Source organism: Neocloeon triangulifer, unplaced genomic scaffold (genome assembly GCF_031216515.1).
Source record: "Neocloeon triangulifer isolate White Clay Creek 2 clone unplaced genomic scaffold, ASM3121651v1 ptg000001l, whole genome shotgun sequence".
Taxonomy (NCBI): Eukaryota; Metazoa; Arthropoda; class Insecta; order Ephemeroptera; family Baetidae; genus Neocloeon; species Neocloeon triangulifer.
In genome coordinates, this window is record NW_026775544.1 from 2,855,329 (window position 1) to 2,877,168 (window position 21,840).

The 21,840-nt window shown below is 35.7% G+C and overlaps 1 protein-coding gene across 3 annotated transcripts; it reads left to right on the forward strand.

The window, feature by feature from the left end:
* The first annotated feature begins 542 nt into the window (after positions 1 to 542).
* On the forward strand, positions 543 to 19,882 carry LOC132194620 (LIM/homeobox protein Lhx9-like). 3 transcript variants are annotated; one of them, XM_059616022.1, is made up of 6 exons: positions 543 to 646; positions 4,813 to 5,092; positions 12,836 to 13,093; positions 13,490 to 13,692; positions 18,214 to 18,494; positions 18,951 to 19,882. In XM_059616022.1, the coding sequence occupies exons 2-6, from the start codon at positions 4,872 to 4,874 to the stop codon at positions 19,161 to 19,163; spliced, it is 1,176 nt and encodes a 391-aa protein (XP_059472005.1). In that variant the 5' UTR covers positions 543 to 646; positions 4,813 to 4,871; the 3' UTR covers positions 19,164 to 19,882. The 3 variants fall into 3 exon arrangements, with proteins under 3 accessions (XP_059472005.1, XP_059472013.1, XP_059472021.1); XM_059616030.1 differs by having other exon boundaries at positions 12,836 to 13,084; positions 18,951 to 19,876; XM_059616038.1 differs by having other exon boundaries at positions 18,235 to 18,494; positions 18,951 to 19,874.
* The last annotated feature ends 1,958 nt before the right edge of the window (positions 19,883 to 21,840 follow it).

Genomic DNA, 21,840 nt, shown 5'->3' on the forward strand with positions numbered 1-21,840 from the left:
ATTTTCTCTATTGGTTCTCAAAATCCAAATTTGAACTGAAAAATTTTGCTGTAGCCGTGCCGTGTAATTATATTGAAAAAAAGGCTTATTTATTTATTCTAAATTTTGCTTATCGGCATAATTTTAATATTCACATTTTTAAATACTGCCATGATTAATTTCATTACCAGAGTAGAATGAATAATATAAACTTAATTTATAATTAATTTAATACTGCAATCTAAAATGTCCAACATAAAGTTTATCAATAATTTCAATCATTTTTATCTTACACAATTAGAAAATATAATAACAATTTTCATCAAAACGGTTTAGAACTATACATGGGTAGAATATTTTTTGTGGATGCCGCGTTGGTGTTGTTGGGTGTTTGAGCGCCGCTCCGCGAATGCATCCATCTTCAGCGCGAGATGGTCCAACCAGCGCAAGGCCAGCCCCCGTCGGCGGCTGCGAGCCGCAATTGGTGGCCGGCGCCGAGTGCGGCTGCGTGTTCGGCACCGAGCACTGGTCCAGCCGCGGAGGCTGCGTGAAGAGGGGATTCGCCTCGAGCCTCCCGGGCGATTCCCAAAGCAGCGGCACCGCTTTTTATGCTGGTCTGCAACCCGCGCTACTCGTTCCTCATCGCCTCGGGATATTTCATTAGCCGGTAAGTGAAATTCGATTCTCCAGCCGCTCTTTCTCTCTCCGCCGTGTTTGTTTCGATTTGAGCATAGGTGCGCGTGCTGTCCGAGCTCGCACTTTTCTTATTTTCTTCTTTCCGGCGCCAAGCAAAGCTCTTGCATCTCTGCAGATCTCATTCAATTTGATCCCCACATCTGGCTTTCACGGAAATTGGATTAAATCCAAAGCTTCTTTGATTTGCGGATTCTTATTTTGATGGCAAAATCGTTAAAAAAAAATATTGATATATAGCCATATTACTGTCGGATAATTTCATTCAAAGAATAAGCAACTTATAAATAATTCAACGGTTTAATTTTAGAAACCTTTTAATACAATTAATTATTGTGATTTGATGCGATTTAAGAAATAAATTAAGCAATGATTGCTGAGGGTATTGGTTGAAGGCAACCACTTTAAAATTTCATTAATTCACTTTGGGCTTACCTTTTCATTAAAAGTAAAAAACGCATACATCGTCATTGACCATTAATTTTATAATTTACGAAATAAAATCTATGAAAGAAGGAATTTCCACGGAAAAACAATTAAGATATCATTTTTAGTAATCACATTTTTCATTCAATAGTCATACTTTTCATGAATTAAAATATAAATTTTCTTCCTGAAAAAATGAGCTAGATAAAAGATTTATATTTCGTCCGATATGATGGATATTTATATGAAATTTTATATAATTTTCATCTTTTCCACATTAATTAAAAGGCCTTTGCCAAATTAAGATATTACTAAACAAAATAAAAATTCGATTCATACATTAAATATTCAAATACGTACAGTGCAAAATAATCAAATTTTATGTTCTCTCCGTTATGTTTACAATCTGCTTAATTCTGATCCATTTCATTTAATTTCGCTATTTTACCAGATGCTCGATCTAAATTCTTTAGCTTCCGGCTTTGAAAAGACGTCTTGTTGTGCCAAAAGAGCACCCTTTTTCTCCCAACAGCAGCAGCGGCAGTTTTGCTTATTTTTTGCCGTGGCAGCAACGCACCTGCTCTCTCCTCAAAGCCGCGTCGAAACTTTTTTCCCAATAAAATGTACGTGCTGCAGCTCTCGGCGCGCTAATGTTCTACCCATTTTTTACACGCGTCAGCTACAAAAATGATCGTCGTCGCCGCGGCACATCTCTCGGCTGCGAGGTGAAAGAACAAGGCCGCGCTCGCGCCGCTTTGATAAAAAGCGTTAACATATAATTGGGGGAGCAGGAAAAGAAGAACAATGTGTGCGTGTAATTACTACAAGCTGCAAAATTATTCAAGTATGGTGAGTGACGGGATAACATCTGTGGAATTTTCGGGAATTTATTTCTGCGCATATTAGGATTTTCGGCGCATTCCGTTTTGGCTAAAAGAGTGGCGCGAGCGAGCGAGCTGTGAGGAATATTTATTATCGCTTAATTGCTGATGAGTGTGTTTCCATCACCTTGAGTGCTGCGGCTTCCCGAGTACTAAACATGCGTGAGAGATAATTGCTTGATTGACTACTTGAGAGAGAAAGAGGAAAGAGATTCGTGCGGCACACTTCCCATTGTGCTCCGGCTTTACGTCTCTTGAATGGCAATTTGATTTCTTATTTTGATTCAATGACGCTTTATATGAAGTTCCGATGAATCTAAAGTTCTAAATAATTAATAAAAAACATTCTTTCAAACAAAAATAGCATTGAAGTAAAAATCAAATAATGAAGTATACAAATTTAAAGCTATAATAATACAGTATCATTGATAAAGGTTAAAAATAAAAAATAAAATCTTCTTTTGATTAACTTTTTTTTACTTTTTTGTTTATAACTCTCGTGGAACAAGGAATAATTCAACTATTTTTATTAATAGAAGTGCCTTTTTATTTCAAATTTTCTCTCTCTCACAAGAAAACGAATATTCATTAACTTAACCAGTTATTAAAATTTCTTGCGATATACTTTCGGCATCAGAATGGTCTGATTCGAAAAAACATCAATTTTTGAGAATTTATTTCACTTTGACTGAATTAAAATGGGACTCTTTCTAGAGTATATTACTTTCTAAACATTTGCTGGCTTTTTCTCACGCCTCTCTTCATGCGCGTGCATGCTCTGCAATAAAAAAGCTCCAGCTTTTCAGAAAAACTTCACGTTGACAAACAATAAAATAACTCAATCAAAATTATGTGTGTGTTTGTGTATTGTGAGTGTAAAGGGGGTGGAGATGGAGAGAGCTGCTCTTGTGAGAGGCCGGAAGAATAAACCCCTGGATATTTCTCCCTCAGCAGCCTGCTGCGCAGGGGAGACGCGCGTGTTGCATAAGTTGCTTGTTAATCTCCACTAATTGGGGAGGTTTAAAGGAAAACATGATAAATCCATTCACTGCAGAGATCAGACAGGGTCCGAAGTCAGAAATCGTTTTCGAAAAAAATTAAAGCCGGCTAAATCTCTATTCAGCCAACTTGAGCAGTTGTTAAACTGATATTTATAAAAAATAAAGGCTTAAATATAATTAAAAATTACATCTAAAAATGTTTCTTGATATTTGAACTGAAATTATTTTTAGTATTTTTACATTATTTTAGATAATAAAGATTTTAAGTTAATATAATTTAATGAAAGCTATAATTTTATGCTTCCAAATGAGTTTTATAAGTGGCCTTATAAGAAAATTACTATTAAAAATAAGAAAAAAAATTATTATAAATTTTTACCTATATAGCCCCAATCTATACTCCCATTCATTCAATACCTTTACTGCTCTTCCTCCGTTGCGTGATATGTATTTTTGTTCACAAGGAAATATATTACCTTGATAATTAAGGCGTCATGTAATAAAAATTTAATTTTTTTTAAACAAATACCAATTGATGAGTCTGATTTGTGTTCTCAATCAATAGTATGATACATACGGATATTCTTGCGTCAAAAATTGAAATGAAAATTACTGCTGTCGAAAACAAAAGACGTCAACTGCCATATTTTCCCTATTACCGACAAACGTGGTGATAATTTAAGAATCAGCCGCACAAATTGTTGTATAGATAATTCGCTGTGAACAAGCGCAGGTGCCCTTTCTCTTTCATGCGTTAAATAAACAACACAAAATGCAAACTGTTATGTTTTCCCCGCAGCGTCACTCGCGATAAGCTTTGGGACGCGTGGCGGATTTTGCCAAAGAGCGAAAGAGGGGTGCCTGCCAGTCATCGACTTTTGACTAATGAGACGACAAGCTAGTCGCGAAATCGAATGTGTGTGTATTTGTGCACGTACACGTACGACTGACTGAACGTATTGACCCGTCTCGCGTCCATTGAATTCAATCAAGAGAGGGAATCGCACACGCGCGCCGCTCTCGCCGTCGCATCATTAAAAGCAACCAGCAGCACACACGCCGCTGTGACGGTTTTAATATGAAAAGTAAAATGACCGGATCCATCGCGAAAAGTTGGGCTAATTAAACATTATATTATTTAACTATCTGAAATAAAGATTTCTTTATAATTTAATAGTAAAAGAATTTATCACAATCTCATTCCTTTGAATTGGAAATCTCTAGTCCAAGGATCAGAAACTCCAAATAGCAAGGAATAACAAGGAATTGAATGATGATTACAAGTATTGGTGTTTTCTATTTGTTTAAAAGTGCTTGGAAATGACATAGCTTTTAGTCAACTCCTTTGAATGAGCTTTGGAATGAAATTGGGTAATCTTGAAAGATAAGAGATATAAAGAAAAATGCGAATTTAAACCTTCATGTTTCTGAATAACATCCATTTCAAAGAAATCTTTATTAATTATAAATTATTTTTGATCAATTATTATGCATATCCGCACTGAATAAAACTTCAATGGCTACAACATTTTATCTTGATACAAATGCAATCATGATGTATTGCTGTGAGCTCAAAGTATAATTATATTATTTTTTTTCCAAAAAAAAAAAAAAAAAATAAAAAAAAAAAATTATTTATGAAGAAGTTATAACGCGGTATCCTTTAACTATTATTTTATTAATAGTTAACTAGCTTATTAAATTGAACAAAAGTTTAATATTTATTAAAAAAAACATTTTAATTTTAAGAAATAATTTTATTTTGTAATGAAAATATTTTTTATTTAAATTTTTAAAAAATGAGACAATTTTATTTTAATTTAATTTTGCAGGTGATGTTGTTAATTTGCGGGTGCGGATGAGACGGTTGTGACCTGCGTGCCTCGGGGACATGCTCAAGGACCAGGACGAAGGAGGCCTTCAGGGGCCCGGCAGCTACGACGCGTGCTACGGCTGCGGGGGTCGCATCAAAGACCGTTTCTTCCTGCTGGCCGTGGACGAGCAGTGGCACTCGGGGTGCCTCAAGTGCTGCGAGTGCAAGACGCCCCTTGGCCCCGACGGCACCTGCTTCGTCAAGGAGAGCAACATCTACTGCAAGAAGGACTATTACAGGTAGAAGTTACAAATTTATTTCATAATTATAGTCATTTCATAATTATGCAAGTCAGGGAGCATTGAATTTTTAATTTTTTCCCTTTTAACCAAGATAAAAAGTGTTAATTTGTTAAGAAAAAAGGCGATTTTGCTGTAAAAAAAATCAAAAACGATTGTAGCCTTTACATAATTTAATATGTTTAACCTAAATTTTCAGCAAAAGCATTATTTCGTTTTTTTTTATTCTTTCAATGTTCATAGGGAATAAGGAAAAATAAATAAACTTTGCTTAATTATGAATGAATTTGTCAATCGTTGCAAATCATATTTTGGTAGTTGAATACAACTAAACGTCATAATTTTAACTAAAACTAATATGAAGTATATTTTTGCAAATTTCTTATTTTTAATTTTACTTTACTCTTGAATATTTTAAATTTAATTAATTAAAATTCAATTTTATTAATAAATTTTTAAAGAATTTTCCAGTTATTTAGCAAATGTTTGCAAATGTCTTAATTTAAAAAATTACAACAAAAAAATTGTGTTCATATTTTAAAATAATATATTTTGTGGACAAATATTATCTAAGTATTAAGAAATCAACAAAATTTTGTACTCCTTGACTCATTTTTGTCTTTTGTGTTCTTCAAATTTATGGAATTTTGACCGTTACACACAAATTATAAAATAAATGATAACTTGCAGTAAATTTATTGCAGCTGTTTGAAAAATTACAACAATTATGAAATCTTTTGAATGAACACGGAGAGGATAATTCACGCTGGCCGTGGTTTACAATACAAATATATACACTTCTTACACAGCACGAGCTGCGATGCGGGTAATTGGTGTCAGCGCGCCAAGTGCGACTTCTTAATGAATAATACACGCGCGCTGGGCTCGACGGCGGCCCACCCACCGTACCTGTAGGCATACTATTATTCAAACCACCCGCGGGTCAAATTTATTTATTATTCGCGGCGGCCGGTATTGGTTCAGCCGTCGCCGCACCTCGCGATGAATAATCAATGAAGCTCATGACGGACGCGCGCTCTTCAGGATTGCATTCACGTCTCCGAACCAAGCCGAGTGTGAATTATTAACGCCAGGCAAAAAATTATCCAACACTCGCTGCATGGGCGGACACTCGCAACAACAAGCTGCTACTTTTAAAACGCTGCACCATGTAGCAATTTGACCCTTAACTGAGCGCATGATTTAAAATGCAACTCGTCAGCGCCACTTAAATATGCGCTTTTATCACACGCCGATCTATGAGAATGTTGTCTCATTAGGCCGTCAGCAAAATAACATGTCCTATAAATCCATATAAAATTGAAATGGCTGCAGATTTCTATGACATATTTAAAAATAATTCAATGGAAATAAATGCTAAAGCCGTTCAAATGGAATGTTTAACAGTTTTGCTCAAAATGAAACGTTCTAATTAACAAGGTTTTAGATCTTCTTTTGAATCAAAATCTCTTTGAGACTTCTGTTTATTTTAGTCCAAATTTCAATTTCACTGAGGAAAATTGATTAATTTAATTGATTACCTTTATATATATAAATTTTTTTCAGATTTTAAGTAATTATTAAAATAAGTTAATCTTTCCATTTATTTTAGAGATCATTTTTTTTGTATTATTCAAATTTTGCCTCTTTTTTTAATTGGATAAGTTTGCTTTTTGTGGCCCTTATGTGAGCACAACAAACAATTCAATGCTACTGAAAATGATAAATTTATTTTCCTCCAATGTTGTTATTGAAACAATTTTCTTGATTGTCATAAAAAGGTGAGATGAGGTGAGATATAAACAAAATACATCTCAAAGAAGAGCATAAATTACAATTAGGTCAACCTCGTTGCCAAGTTTTATTTAAAAATTATTAGATTTCCCTGTGCAAATTGAGTAAAAAAATCATCATAAAAAAAGGAAACCTACCCCCCCCCCCATATTTTATAATCTGATTTATCTTTCCCTGTTTGGTGTTAAAGGGAAACTTATAAAAATTAAATGAATGAGATTTCAATTTTCTGTCTTGAGTACATTGAGTTATTATGAATAACTCTTCTTTTTAAAAGTTTTAAAACACTTAAAAATAAAACAGAAATAACCGTTTAATTAAATTGATTTCATATTGCATCTTATCACTAAATTTTATTATTTTTTTTTGCATTTTACAAATTCTTAGCTATTGTAAAAAACACCAGTGTAGTTTTTCTTTTCATTTTTCCGCTGCATTTAATATGTACAATTTTCGCCTCTGTGACAGTTCTTAACGGTTGTTACTGTTCCGGTGGTCCTGCTCTTGGCCGGGATTTCACAAAACACGTCGCTTATATACCAGATTTGGCATCAAAAGATAATCTTTTTGCGGCGGTGCTCGCGCGCGGCCAAACAATGACAATGTGTCTCTCCGCAGAGTCCCAGTTTCTCTTTTCAGTTTCTCTCAATATGGAGTTTGCATGTTAAATTTATTGGGCAAAAAATTCGCCGCATTGTGAGCGATCGAGCAGCGAATAAACATCCTGCTTCTTCTCACTACGGACTGCTTTTGAATTCAGTGAGTGCGCAATATATAAAAATAAATATAATACACTCTCGAAGAAGATTTGTTTCGGGGGCTTATCTGCACACAATGCGCCGATTATTGTCGCGCGGCTCTTCAATTAGCCTGCGAGAAGAAGAAAAGGCTGACTGGATTATTTTAGGCTCTGCTGCGCGCTGGAACAATGGCAGAGCATCACTCACGCGCCTGACAAAACGCGACAGATTCTTCGGGCCCGTCGCTCATTAATCGTTCCGACTGATTTGTTGCCTCGCTAGACCTTTCCTTCGCACACCAACAACACTTTGCTCTTTCTCTTGTGTTTTGTTATTCATTCTCTCAAATCTCAATCCGTTTTTCTGGTTTGAATAAAATGAAAATAAATAGAAAGTATATTATTTCAAATTTCTTAACAAAAATTAACTGAATTCCAATTCGTTAATCTAAATTATTATTATTAGAAGCCTAACAGCCTAGTAACTTAGTAGCCTCGTAGCTTAGCAGCCTAGCAGGCTAGCAGTGTCCAATTGAATTTAAAATTGTTTAAATTTTACAAATATTCAGGAGTGTTTTAATTAACAGCCCATTCAATAATAGCTCGTTTCAAATGTTCATCCCGTTGACGCGGTTTTAGGAAAAGTTGTCTCGAATGAGTTTTGCAGGATAAAAAAAATTCAGGTGGGATAAAAAGGACATCGGGATGAAGTTTATACCTATGGATTTATTCCGGGATAACTTTTATACCGGGAGAACTAAGACAAGAGAACAGCGCCCATTATTTTTAAGATTGAACTAATTTGAATGAAGAGAAAATCCACTAACTCAATCACTCAAGTTCATTATTTGCGAAAAGAACAAAGTCTCTCTCCATTTTTCTCCCACAATCGTCGGCACGTTAGCAAACGGGGTTATGGAGTGCGTTTGTACATTTATCAAAGCTAAATAAAGAAATGCTGGTGGATGGAAGTAAAAAAATGCACTCGCGCACACACGAGTGAGTAAATCCCTGACGTTTCTCCGGCGCATGTAAAAAGAGGAATTTATGTTGCCGTATTCATTATAATTGCACGCAGGTCGAGCGAGCGCACAAAGTGAGCAGAGTGGCGTGTACTCGCGGCCAGACACATTGAGATGGTCTCGCTTCCTTTTAAGATTTATAAGAGTACGTGATGTGTGCACACGTGGAATGTGGCCGCTGCTGCATTGTTATCATGTAGCCGCTCTTCTTATCCGCACACCGATTTCGATGCGTGTTTCAGAATTTGTACGCGCACTCCATGTTTTGAATAAATGACCAGCAGCAATTGCTTCATCTTGAATAAATTTTTCGCATATATATTCTCTGACTGACCACTTCTCATTGGACACGCGGGAAAAGGGCAGAGACGGCCAAATTGTTATTGCTCGCTGACTAATGGCTCCATAAAGCATATCAAAATGCCAGTTCAAACCTTTTATTTAATACACGCTGCCCATTCAAATCGTTTCGCTTGTTCCGACTGCGGCTGTTAACTTTTACGGGCATTTTTCAAATAATAATAATAAGACAACTCCTGCTCCTAGCTCTCACGTAAAACGCCTTGTATTAGTTGGTATTAGTTTTCAGAACAACACACAAAAATTAAAGTTATGTCTGTTTTCAAATAGTATATACGGAATGGATTTTTTAAAAGCTGTATACAGTAAAAAAAATAATAAATAAATAAATGGATTTATTAATATTTTTTTAAAGTCAGTGTATTGCAAAAATTTATATCGTTCTAAAATTATGACTAATCTTGTTTAAAAAAAGAGTTCATATATTATTAAAATGTGCATGGAAATGATTTGGAATCATTTTTAATTACATCTGTAGCGACTCTATTATTCAAAATAGACGAAATAAAAAAAATTAATACTTTGCTAAAAGGGAAGTAAATAAACAATAACAAAAATAATTCCGCTAGCTCTTACCGTCTCTTAAATGCCACCTTAGATATCATTGATATTGATATAAATTACCCATTTCTAAGCATATTAAAGCAATACATATCGAATATAAATCTTAACATAAGTTGATGTCTGGGAAACTTATTGTTAGATTTTTGTTCACAAGGGTTGCTTTTATACTGTTATAACACTGCAAATATCTCAAACTTTAAATTAGAGGTTGCCACCTAAAAAAAACCAATTTAGAACCAATTGAAAAATTGACTTATTTAAATAAACTTTTCCAAGATCATTGAAATCATATAGTAAAAAAAAAAATATTTAAGGCTTATTTTGGTAGAATAAATTTTCTAATCTTTGTGCAGCTAATATCACAACCTTTAATTAAGTTTAAACTTGAAAAAGTTCTTATGCTTTTTGAAAACTGGTGTGCCAGAAAGAGGTGAGTCGCGTCGGGTTGCTCGCTCTCGCTCTCTCTCATTTTATTTTAGTGCATTAGCTTTTGAGACTGAAAGCGAGTGTACCGCCTGGAGACACAAGAGTCAGAGTCGCACACTGTAGTTTTTCATCCCTCTCGGCTGATGACGGGTGGAATTAAAATCAATAGCGCACCACCGCAGCAGCCAACTCGGAGAGGCCACGAGCGAGGGAGAGACTCTCTCTCTCTCTCTCTCTCTCTCACGGATCATAATTCTTGCGCTGCTCCACAGCTTTCTGATAATGTACTAAAAATACTCTCCCGCCCGACCTTCTCTCCCGACTGGCAGCCAACAGCTTCTGAATGCAAAAGAAGAAGAAGTGCTCATTTCGCCCCAAGCTGCTTCTGCTACTGCCATGCTCAAAAGTGGAAAAGTAAAACATATAATGGGAGAAAGGAAAGTACTGCTCTTGGGAAAACTGAAACCTTTGACTTTCAGAAAGCGAATTTCATTCCAAATCGACAGGCAGATCTGATCCAATTTGAAAAAATATATACTAAAAATAAAGTTCATTAACTTTCACAGGGGTAACTATAACATTAAATTAAAATATTGGTTAATTGTACATTGCAACTTGACTAGAATTATGAAAAATAACCCTTGAATTTAAAATTAACCCAATATAAAGATTCAGTTATGGTAAAATTAGAAAAAAAAAACGGTAAAAGCTCAACTGCCTCAAATTGGAGCAAAATCTCAAACAGTTTTTGTTTTATTTGTAGAGTCCAAAAATTCGTTTTTAGCCTCACATATATTTTGAATAAAAATGACGACACAATTCTCAGAAGGTATTTTGCAGTAATAAATTAATTAAGAAATAATTATAAGTCATCCTTATAACATTAAACTAAAATTGATTAAATTTTCTTAAATTATTTATTTATAATTTCTTTAATTGACATAATCCCCTTACAATTTGTTTCCTGTTTATATTTTAGGATCGTTACCTCAAAATTAAAGAATGAGTTTTGTACAAGTCCATTTTTGTCTTTGCTTCTACAAATTCATTCAAATTGCAAGTTTGAGCAGGCTCAAGTCAAATAGACCCAGTCTGTAGTTATGTTTATCAGTCAGGAAAAACCACGTCGTCGGCCACATAATCTCCAAGCTGCGACCGATATCGCAGTCTAAGAAGCTGTTCAAAGTTTCTTGCGAGAAAAACCAAAAACCGCAAATCTCTTTGGGGAAGAAATCTGCCTTCGTCGGAAGCTGGCAGCGGCCGATAACGCGATAAAATGCAACCTCAATTTTGCGGTTTGGTTGGCGCCAAGGAGCCGCGAGAGTTTATTTATTTTAATGTGTATTCACACAGAGATGAATATAAAATGAAATGAGGCGGTCCGAGTGGCGCGTTGATATCATTAAAAATAAAAGGCAACAGCTTGTTAAAACATTTTCACACTCCCACCTTATATATATTTTCTCAATAGCCGTCACTCACCTCCCCATAATGGCGATAACACATTCAATATTCCTACACTTAAAGTGCCGAGCCCACCCAGCTTGTGTGTGAGTTTAATAGCGCAGCTGTGTGTTTTCCCTGCCCAGTTTTCGTTGATATCTGACTGAACTCACCAGGAACGGACTGTGTTTTAAAAGAAATTCTTATTTATCTAGGAAATATGATCTCACTCTAATTTCCGTTTGAAGATTGAAATATCTAAGAATTAAAGATAAAGTATGTTCACTAAATTTATTTTAGTAAATCTGGGATCGTTCTGTTCTCAGAAGTTTAAAGCAAAATTCTTGCTTAGTGATGATGAAGTTTTGTTCAAATCTTTTCTTTTCAGCAAAAAATTTATTTTAAACATTGATTAAAAATGGGACAAATAAGCAACATCGATAGTAATATTATATTTTTTGGCACGCAGAGGACAGTCCGTGCCTGCGTCCGTCCACGGGTTTTTGTTATTATTTGTCGTTCTGCCTTGTTACTAATTCATTTCTGTTGGGCCAACAAAATACATTTATTCGCAGTAGATTCTATCTGCCGGCCATTTTTACTTGTCTGCCGCGCCGTACAAAAGTCATTACCACGCCAAATGAGCACTCGAAAGAAAAAGAGCGAATCTGAGAAGCGTTTTACACTCTTTTGGCTCAGGCCGAGTCTTTGAGATTAATGATCGGCGGAATAAACAATGAGAGAGCCGTACGTGGCGACGGCGCGAATGCATCTTGCCGCGCCTAATGTGCGAAATCGAAACATTAATTCGAAACGCCTCTTTAGCACCTTAAAAAGTCAGCCTAATAAAAACAAAACATAGTCAACGCTTTATGGCATGCGAGGAAAAACATGATTGTTGGAGTGCAAGGATAGAAAAAAAATTAAAATAAAAAAATATGATTTAAAAATATATTATGTATTTATTATGTTAGAACTGATTGAATGTAAACAGTGTGATTGCAACAATTCAATGAATCTTCAGAAAAACATTATTTAAAAAATATATATACATATTATTCATTACATGACTTTGGAGTAAAACAATACCACCTTATAAATTTAATTAAATTTTTGATTAAAGTTTAGTGTTTTATTTAATTTTAATTTAAATGTAGCTGTTACCATATTTATAATTTAGTAAAAATTTCCCATTTTCTCGGTTTCATGGCCAAGTAAAAAATAAAATAATTCAGATTGAAACCATGATCGATTGAAATTGGAGATTTTCAATGCCGTCATCGTGATTTATGCAACCTGCTCGACGCCACTGCCTCGCAGGCTGCCGCTTTCTTTAAGAAATCTGAACCGGGAAAAGGAAGTAGTAATCAAATTGTTGTATTGATCAAATTTCAGATTGTTCGCGTCGAAAAGATGTGCCCGTTGCCAGGCGGCCATCTCCGCCCACGAACTGGTGATGCGTGCCCGCGACCTCGTGTACCACGTGGGCTGCTTCAGGTGCGCCCACTGCGAGCGGCCGTTGTCCAGAGGCGACCACTTTGGCATGAGGGACAGCCTCGTCTTCTGCAGGGTGCACTACGAGGAGCTCCAGGTCTTTGCACCACATTCTGATCTCAACCACCCTTTACACTCCATGAGCTCAGGGTTAGTTCTGTAAGGAATTCAAAATTTAAAATTAAATTTTCTTGTTATGGTGCAAATTTGGAAATTTCTCTTCTCAAACATGATTCAATCATGATTTTAGAAGTTCATGTTTATTTTACACTTCACCCTTTTATATAGTTAAATTAAGATCTTTGCCAGTTAAAAAAAAATAAAAAAAAATGATATTTTGAGAGAAGAGACTTAATCTAATATAAATATAATTTAGGTTTTAGTTTGCATAAAATCGTGACTGGTAATTTTGAAGAAAAAAAATTGATGATCGAAGTTTATTTGGTGAAAAGGGTTTGAAATAAATAATAATATTCAATTTTTTTCAGTTCAAAAAATTACTTACTTTTATTACTCAAGTAAATTTTATTTGTTTTCTTGTCTTTTTGAAAACAGTGGTGAATGTTGTGGAGAGGAAGAGGAGATGTCTGACTTCACGGCTGCTGGGCACACCGTGGCCGCTGACCTGCCGATAGGGTCGCCAAGCAGAACGGGTTTCTTCAACGGCAGCACCGGCGGCCAGAAAGGTCGGCCGAGGAAAAGAAAATCTCAGGACGCAGACCTGCAGAGCGTCGGTCTTCGAATTCCACCTGTTTTGGGTGAGTAGAAAAGTTGTAAAATCTAGAATCATTGTTTTCTTATAAGTCTCAAGAAAGTAAATTTTTCTAATTAATTATCTTCTTATGACAAAATTTTTTAAAAGAATATTATTGAAATCTGTCTGACTAGAATAAATGAAACTTTTCTCATAGCAACTTCATCTCCCCACAGTAAATTTGGCAAAAATAAAGTTTGATTTAAGTTTTTTATCTGAGGTACATTGAAGAATATACTTAAAATATACTGCAGTTTTCGAATTATGTGGTGACTAATTGCAAAAAATGCAATGTCTGCGACGATTATCCCTTTTATGACTTGAGCCAATTTGCGCACGGTCTCCATATTGAAATTCTGGGCGTTGATTTGATATTATTTGTAGTCTCGCACCAGGCCAGACACACGCACGTCTGCATTTCAATTCGTTTATTGTATGCAAAAAACTGGATCACATGCAGAAACTGGGCGGAATTTGAAAAGCGGCGCGGTGCACTTTGTTTAAAATTGCTGCACGCCGGAGACGCATGTGCCGGCTGGCGTCTGAGCTGCAGTCACATCCTCTCAATCAGTAAAGCACACAACTGGAATCTTGATTCTCGATTGCCCGTGACTTTCCGCTGCTTTTTTATCGTCTCTTAATCAGCCGCAGCTGAAGGAATTGACGGTGCTTGAAGAAAATATACGGAGTTTTTCCAGTCGATTTGTGAGCAGATGTCAATTTTTTTCTGACTCGATTTTACGGTTTTAATATTTTTCACTCTTTAAGTGTGCTTTGTTTAAAGATCCTCTCCGGTCAAGTGTATTGCTCTCTATTCTGAAAGATTGCTAAATTTCGAGTATATCTTGTGAAAACACTATTTGAAATTTCCAAACCGTTGCGTCTCAATCAAAGGAAAACCTAATTCGCGCGAAAAACGTGTGAGAATTGAGTAGCCAATCAGATCCATCAGTTTGTTCCAAAAACTACAGAATTTGGTCACATTGGCGCTGCGATCGCTGATTTTGCCACTAATGCCCCACGGCGCTGCAGATTACTTGGCAAAATCAGCGATCGCAGCGCCAATGTGACCAAATTCTGTAGTTTTTGGACCATGATTGATGGATCTGATTGGCTACTCAATTCTCACACGTTTTTCGCGCGAATCACTCGTATTTAGGTTTTCCTTTGATTGAGACGCAACGGTTTGGAATTTTCAATTAGTGTTTTCACAAGATATACTCGAAATTTAGCAATCTTTCAGAATAAAGAGCAATACAATTGACCGGAGAGGATCTTTAAAGGTTATTATAAAAGATTTGCAATTAGTTGAATAAATATTAATATTTAATTATTTATCTTAATTATAAGACCTTAAAAATTATATTATAATTTATAACTATATCTAATTTTATTGGCATTCTAAATTTCAAATATTTCTTAAGCAACTTTAATCGTAGCTTTAAATTAGCACTGAATCTTCAAAATCTTTCCTATATTACTACAACGGATTTTTCCAAATTTTATGGCATATTCACCAAAACGCCTTCCAGGCTATATAAAAATTTTATTTTTTTATATTTCATCAGAACTTTGGAAAACAAAAACAAGGAGCAAATCCATATAAAAATTTTACTTCAACAGGACAATTTTCAAAAGAATTATTATAAGATTGGAGCTTGCCTTCCGCAAGCTCAATGAAGGGCACAGGCCGATAAGGGCGATAAGACACTTTGTTTTGGCCTGACCCCAAAAATAAAAATAATAAATAAATTAGAAATGAATGAATCGGACTTTTCCTCTTTGCAGAAATTGTAATTATTCAAAAACAAATGGCTTTTGAATAAAAAAAAAAAACAATTTCTGCAAAGAAGAAAAGCCCGATTCATTCATTTCTATGATCATCTCCTCGAGTGTCAACTTCTTCAAAATTTATAAATTCACTGATTTTGTAAGCCATTGTTTTTAAATTAAGATTTCAAGTAATTTTTTCCACGCTGCAATATTTCATTAAAATAACAAGTTATTAAAATTTTGCATTGAGAAACAGTGCAAGTTATTCAGAAAACATAAAATCGTCCATTTTTCTCCCATCAATATTGTTTTTTTTTTTTAAATAATATAATATGAAATGAACCCTAGTGAGAGATAAGCGAGCTAGTGCCCCTTATACCTGCTGGGGTCAATCTGAATGGCCAAATCCGCTTTGCGGCGGGCCATTCGCCATTCTTGACGTAAAGTGCTCGCTCGTTTCGGCACTCATGCAATAGGCCGCTCCATCATTTGCCCCCGCGCACCGAGCTCTCCTTTATTTGATCTGCACTTGAGTGATATTTATTTCCCTCGGCTGGCACAACAATCGCTAGAATACAATATTGCGCGCTCTGCATGGGAGAACAATAAAAAAATAAATAAACACAGGCCATAAAGCTCTTTAAATATTTGCCCAAACCATTCTCGCTAATGAATGTCGGACAATGCATGCATGAGTGTGCTCAGAAACTATATTGCAGAGGTAAAGTTTTTTTTATTTTTTTCTTTCGCTGGAGTGAGAAATGAGTGATGTGCCATTCATTACATTCGTACAAGGGCAGCGTCGGTGTGGGTGGGAATATGCTCGTGTTTTGATATTTCGCAGAGCCGCGCAGAACAATGGACTTATGTAGTTCACTTTCTTTGTTGAGTGCAATGCGCTCGGAGGTGCGCGCGACCAGTGTGATTTATGTGTCTACGCTATTCACAAGACCACCCAGAAAATATAAATATCATTGGTGTTAATTATTGCTGTTATATTTATGCATTTCATAAATTTTCATTCATTAAAAAATAAAATTTGTATTCTTAGGTTCGCAATTTGCTTTAATAATTTTTTAAGTATGATCTTTTTAAATCTTGCTCATTAAAATTTCCGAATTTGCATCTAAATTTGATAAAAATTAAGCAATTAATACTAATTAAATCACTTATTCGTCAGCATATTGTAGTGTAGAGAACCATCTAATTAGTTCAATGAGAAATGTATCTTAATGAATGCGTAATGTTTTTAGAGGTAGTGCTATAAAAGCCAGTTTTGATTTAAATATTTCATAAAATTTGAAACAATTGACAGAAAAACTAAAACATTTTTATCTATTATTTAAATTTTTCTTAAAATATTTCAAGTAATGCTATATAATTTCTGTTTGCATTGCGTCAAATTTTCATGGTAGTTGTATTTTTTTAAAGATAATCTTATCTCAAATGGAAAATTATTTGTTCGAGGCTCGAGTATGACAAATTTTATATTCCACAGTCAAGAGACGGCTCAATGCTGAATAAATTCCACGCCCTGATGGTTTTGTGGTCGTCTAGCATTTTTATGCAAACAAGCTCCCCTCCCTCTGAATGATCTTTCGGAGCACGATTTGCCGATTTATTTTTTTTTTATTCACAGGGAGATGTGTTGCTTGTGTGAATGTTGTTAAATATTTATTTGTGATGCGGACGGCGAACACAAGATGGGACGCCCCTCCTTTTAGCGCAGGGCCAGCAAGTTTTCTTGTTCCCAAGCCGGTCTTGGTGGGTGGGCCGGAGCCGAGCACCGAAAAAGCTCCATCCAGCGGCACCACCACATTCACAAATATTTTATATGCCGATGACAATCGCAATATAGATTCCACCATTGGATAATAAAAAGTCGAGTCTGCGGAGGGTGTCTGGGAGCCGAACACGACCAATGACAAAGCCTCGGGCACAAACATGGAGCTCTGCACTCCCTTTTTATTCTTTTTTTATAAATAAATTCTGCCTCTCTCTCTCTCCAGCGCTAGCGAGCACCCACTGCTTGTATTTTTGCAGCTTTGTGCAGACGTACTCGAGCATTATTTCGCTGCTCTGCTGGAAAAATACAAAAGCAACCCGCCAAAGGCTGAAAATAATGCGAAAAAGTATAGCAGTTCCAGCAAAAGCTCATGCAGTTGCAAATTTCTTTTTTTTTTTTGCTACCCTGGCTCTGTGAAAAATTTTGAAAAGAAACTAGTTCACTCAAATGAGAAGCTTTTCACTTAACAACCTTAAAAAATCAAAATTGGATAAAGAACTAATTTTTCAAATCTGCCCCATGACCAGATGCAATCTTTTCTTTAAATTTCACGATTCAAGGTAAATTTTAATTGAAAGTCAGTTTTTCCGAGTTTTTCTCATTGGGTTTCTTACCTTTTATTGTTTCATAGTAAAACATATTTTATCACTCTACCTGTTCAAGCTCCGGGCTAAGAATTATTTAGACAAAAAATTAGTAAACAAATTATTTTCATAAAAATTAACAATTTTTATTAGAAAAGCACCTCTTATTGTTAGACTTTGGCTAAATAGTCGTTTTCCTTTGTTATATTTTTATTGTATTTACTCCATCTGTCAACATAATGAAGCCAAAATTACAAAATTTTATATTCATCTTCTTGGCGAACTTTTATTTCAATTGTAATATATTTTTTTAATGATTTACACCTAAATTGTTATCAATTATCTTACAAACTTTCAAAGAAAAATAATAGAGTAAAAGTAGCATTCTGCTCTTTTCCGTCAGAAATGCTGCACCCCGGCGAGCTGGCAGGTCCGTTGGAGCAATTAGCGTTTGACTCATCGTCGGCGTCCTCGCCGGGCAACCCTGGAACTGGCTCCGGAGGTCACCAACAATCAGGGCAGCGGACCAAGCGGATGAGGACCTCGTTCAAGCACCACCAGCTGCGCACCATGAAGTCGTACTTTGCAATCAACCAGAATCCGGACGCCAAGGATCTCAAACAGTTGGCCCAAAAGACGGGCCTCTCGAAACGAGTTTTGCAGGTGCGTGTCTTTCATTTGATCCAACTCACCAAGCTGATTAAAAACAATAAGAAAGAGCAAATTATATCATATCATATGATAACAGTTTTATTTAAAATAAATAGTTTTTCACACAAAAAAACATGGTAGCTTAAATAAAAGGTGAAACATCCATTTATTTCAATTTAATATTGTTAAAAGTTCAAAATATTATACTTAAAAAATACACTCACAATTCAAATTAATACCACAAACTTATTTAACTATAATTTAGTTGTATAAAAATCAAGTGAGGGTGATAAAAAAAACTGGCCCCACGAAATCTTATTTCTGTTTCCATAATATAGTTTATATTTAAAAAGTATTTCTTTTCATATCTTCATTGCATTACTTTAAAACTTTCTATATAAATAAATTGTTTGTAAATTCACAGCTTAACGTTTCATTAAAATTTTGGTGTGCTCCAAATGATTGCAGGTTTGGTTTCAAAACGCGCGGGCCAAGTGGCGACGCAACATGATGCGGCAGGAGAACCACCAGCAGCCGCAGCCGCCCCCGCAGATCGACCCCAACAGCCTAGGGCCGAGCTCGGTGTCGTCGCAACCCCTTGACCTGGGACCGCAGCCGCAGCTGGTGGACGACAACTCGGTGGGCAGTCACCCCGCGCTGGCCTTTGGCGAACTCTACTGACACCACTTGCATCGGGTGATGTGGGAGTCGCTCGTCCGGACACTCAAACAGTGATACCCAAAGACACACGCACATATCAGTCATCCTATTAAAAATTAAAAAAAAAACACTTGAAGAAGGAGGAGTGTAAAATATAAATTATTGAAATCTAAGTCAACGTAAGAAATTTGTGGAAAAAATTAAAATTGTCAAAATTTGATTAAAATAATAATTTCTCTCTATAATAGTGTAGTTGTGTGTGCTGAAATAAATAAAAGTCAATGTGGATGTCCATTGTGATTAATAGGATATGCATTGCTTAGCATAATAACGATTACTATACCAGTGTGGGCGCACGCAGAAAGCTCTGTTGTATAAGTGTATATCAAAGAAAGTATAAATGAATAATTCAACCACACAACATGTTTAAGTAGTCTGATAATCATTTTTAATTTAATTTAAAGTCACAGTGGACTACTGCTTATTATTTTATAAAAAGTGAACAACTACACATTCCTTAATAATATTTAATAAATTGTTATAACTCTCAATAACTATAGAAGTTTTGTTTAGTTGAAAGCATTTATTTCAATTTTGTTTTGAACAAATTGCTGTAATTGTGCTAGTGAGCAACTAGGCTACTTATTTGGTGTGTTTGCTGATGGACACATAAACAAAAATAAAGCTGATATCAAAGTTAAACCGAAAGAAACCCATCATGATTTTTATTACACCCCGAATAAAATTTATAAAATTTTTTGAACATTAAATTTGTGTTGCAAATGAACCTGTCAACTGCATATATTTGATTAAATGAAGCAAGAAATAAAATACAATTTTTTTTTAAATCAGTTCAAATCCTCTCTCCATCAATTCATAAGAACACAAGAAGAAGAATGAAGAGGAAGGAAATTGAAAATTATATTATTTTATTAGTCACTTCTTTCAAACATTTTTCACAGCATGAGACTTGAATTAAAATTTTCCTCTTATTCATTGCTGCAGGTTCGGCGAAACAAACGTCATTTGCTAAATATCTCTCATGACCAACAAACGGTTCCCAGAAGCATTTACATTTTAGGCCCGGCCGCAAAAAAAGAACTGCTTCGTGCATTTAAACTATTCCTTACATTATATTCTCTCGGCGCGTCTAATCTCTGTCCGGCTGCTGGCGAGAGCAGCAGTTTTGGCCATTGTTTTTCACCGGGGCGGAATGGCCAATGCGTGTTTCGCCTTTTTTATGTTCTTTTCTCCGAGCTCGCCCAAGCAAAGCCCAGTGACATTTTGCCAGCGACAAAACAAAAAGCGCAAATACGTACACCGTTGTATGTATAATGGCGGCTCGCTGGCGAATTAGTATTCAATGCTCGCGCAGACAATTCAGCAGCGAGCGGCGGAAAACGTCCGCGACCACATGCCTCCACGAAAATACAAGGCAGCACAGTGGATTGGGAAGAAAGAAGAAGAAAAGCGTGCGAGAGAAAAAATTGCGCGATTTTATGGGACACCAGTTGTTCCTTGATGGCGCCTTTTAAAAATGAGCGCGATGTTGTGTTTGGATTTTGCAAAGTTGAAGTTTTCCCTTTGATAATATAAATTTCTATTGCTCAATGTACTTTTTATTCAATAATAATGGCGCAGATAAATTTCATTATAATAATTCTGTTTAACATGTTACAAAATGCAAATGATTTTAATCATATATACAATTCAAGGTAGGTCAGAAAGTGAAAAATATAAATAAACAAATCAGCACATACGTTATATATTAACTCAATGTATTCTTATGACATCAATATAATTTCCCAATCAATGAACAAAATATTATTAAACAAAAATAATATTGAACTATACTAAAGAAAAATAAATAAAGATTTCTTGACGAAATCAATGTATTTATAGAAAGTAATTTAAATATTGGCACTAAAATTTGGAGAGGAAAATTACATAAATATTAAATATTTTTGTACTTCCCCATATCAAGATAAACTTTTAAGAATGACGTAAAAAAAGTACAATGCTGCCATAAATTTTCCCCAGAATCGGTATTTTTTTTTCAGGGGGCGCCGCGCGGTGTGTGCACGCATGAATGAAAAACGCTTTAATTGACGTGTGCGAGCGCGAGCAGGGTTCCTTCGGTCGGCGATGACAAACGACTTTGCCAGACAAAGGGTTGCGGCTAGAGTCAGTCTGCTCTCAAAATATTTGGAGCTTATTAGGCGCAATGCAAAGTATTCCGGTAGCCGAGCATCTCAGCAGGCCCTAACAGATGATTAGAGGACCAACTGCTGCGACCCTGCGCGACTGCTGGAGAATAATGTCACACGCGCTTTTTTATAATGAGCGACCCTTTCTTTGCAGAGCCACGAGTCTTACCTGCGCGATGGAATCTCTCCGTGGAGATAATAAATATATCACCAGGAATGCACGCCGGCGATCATTTATCTAATTTATTATCAATTAGGAGAAAGAAAACCCACGGGGGCATCTTGTTAGCCTTTATTGTTGATTATTATTATTTATGATACGCACACGCACCACACATCTCGCTCTGCCCGCTTTGGTATATTATTAAGTATGGTTTGTTTGTAATAAGCCTTTTGAGTTTGGTGGTTTACGAGCATGGCTTACTCTAGGAGGAGCATTTCGCAATTTTGTCTAGACAAGCAGAGAGAATGAAATCATCATAAATCTCTAT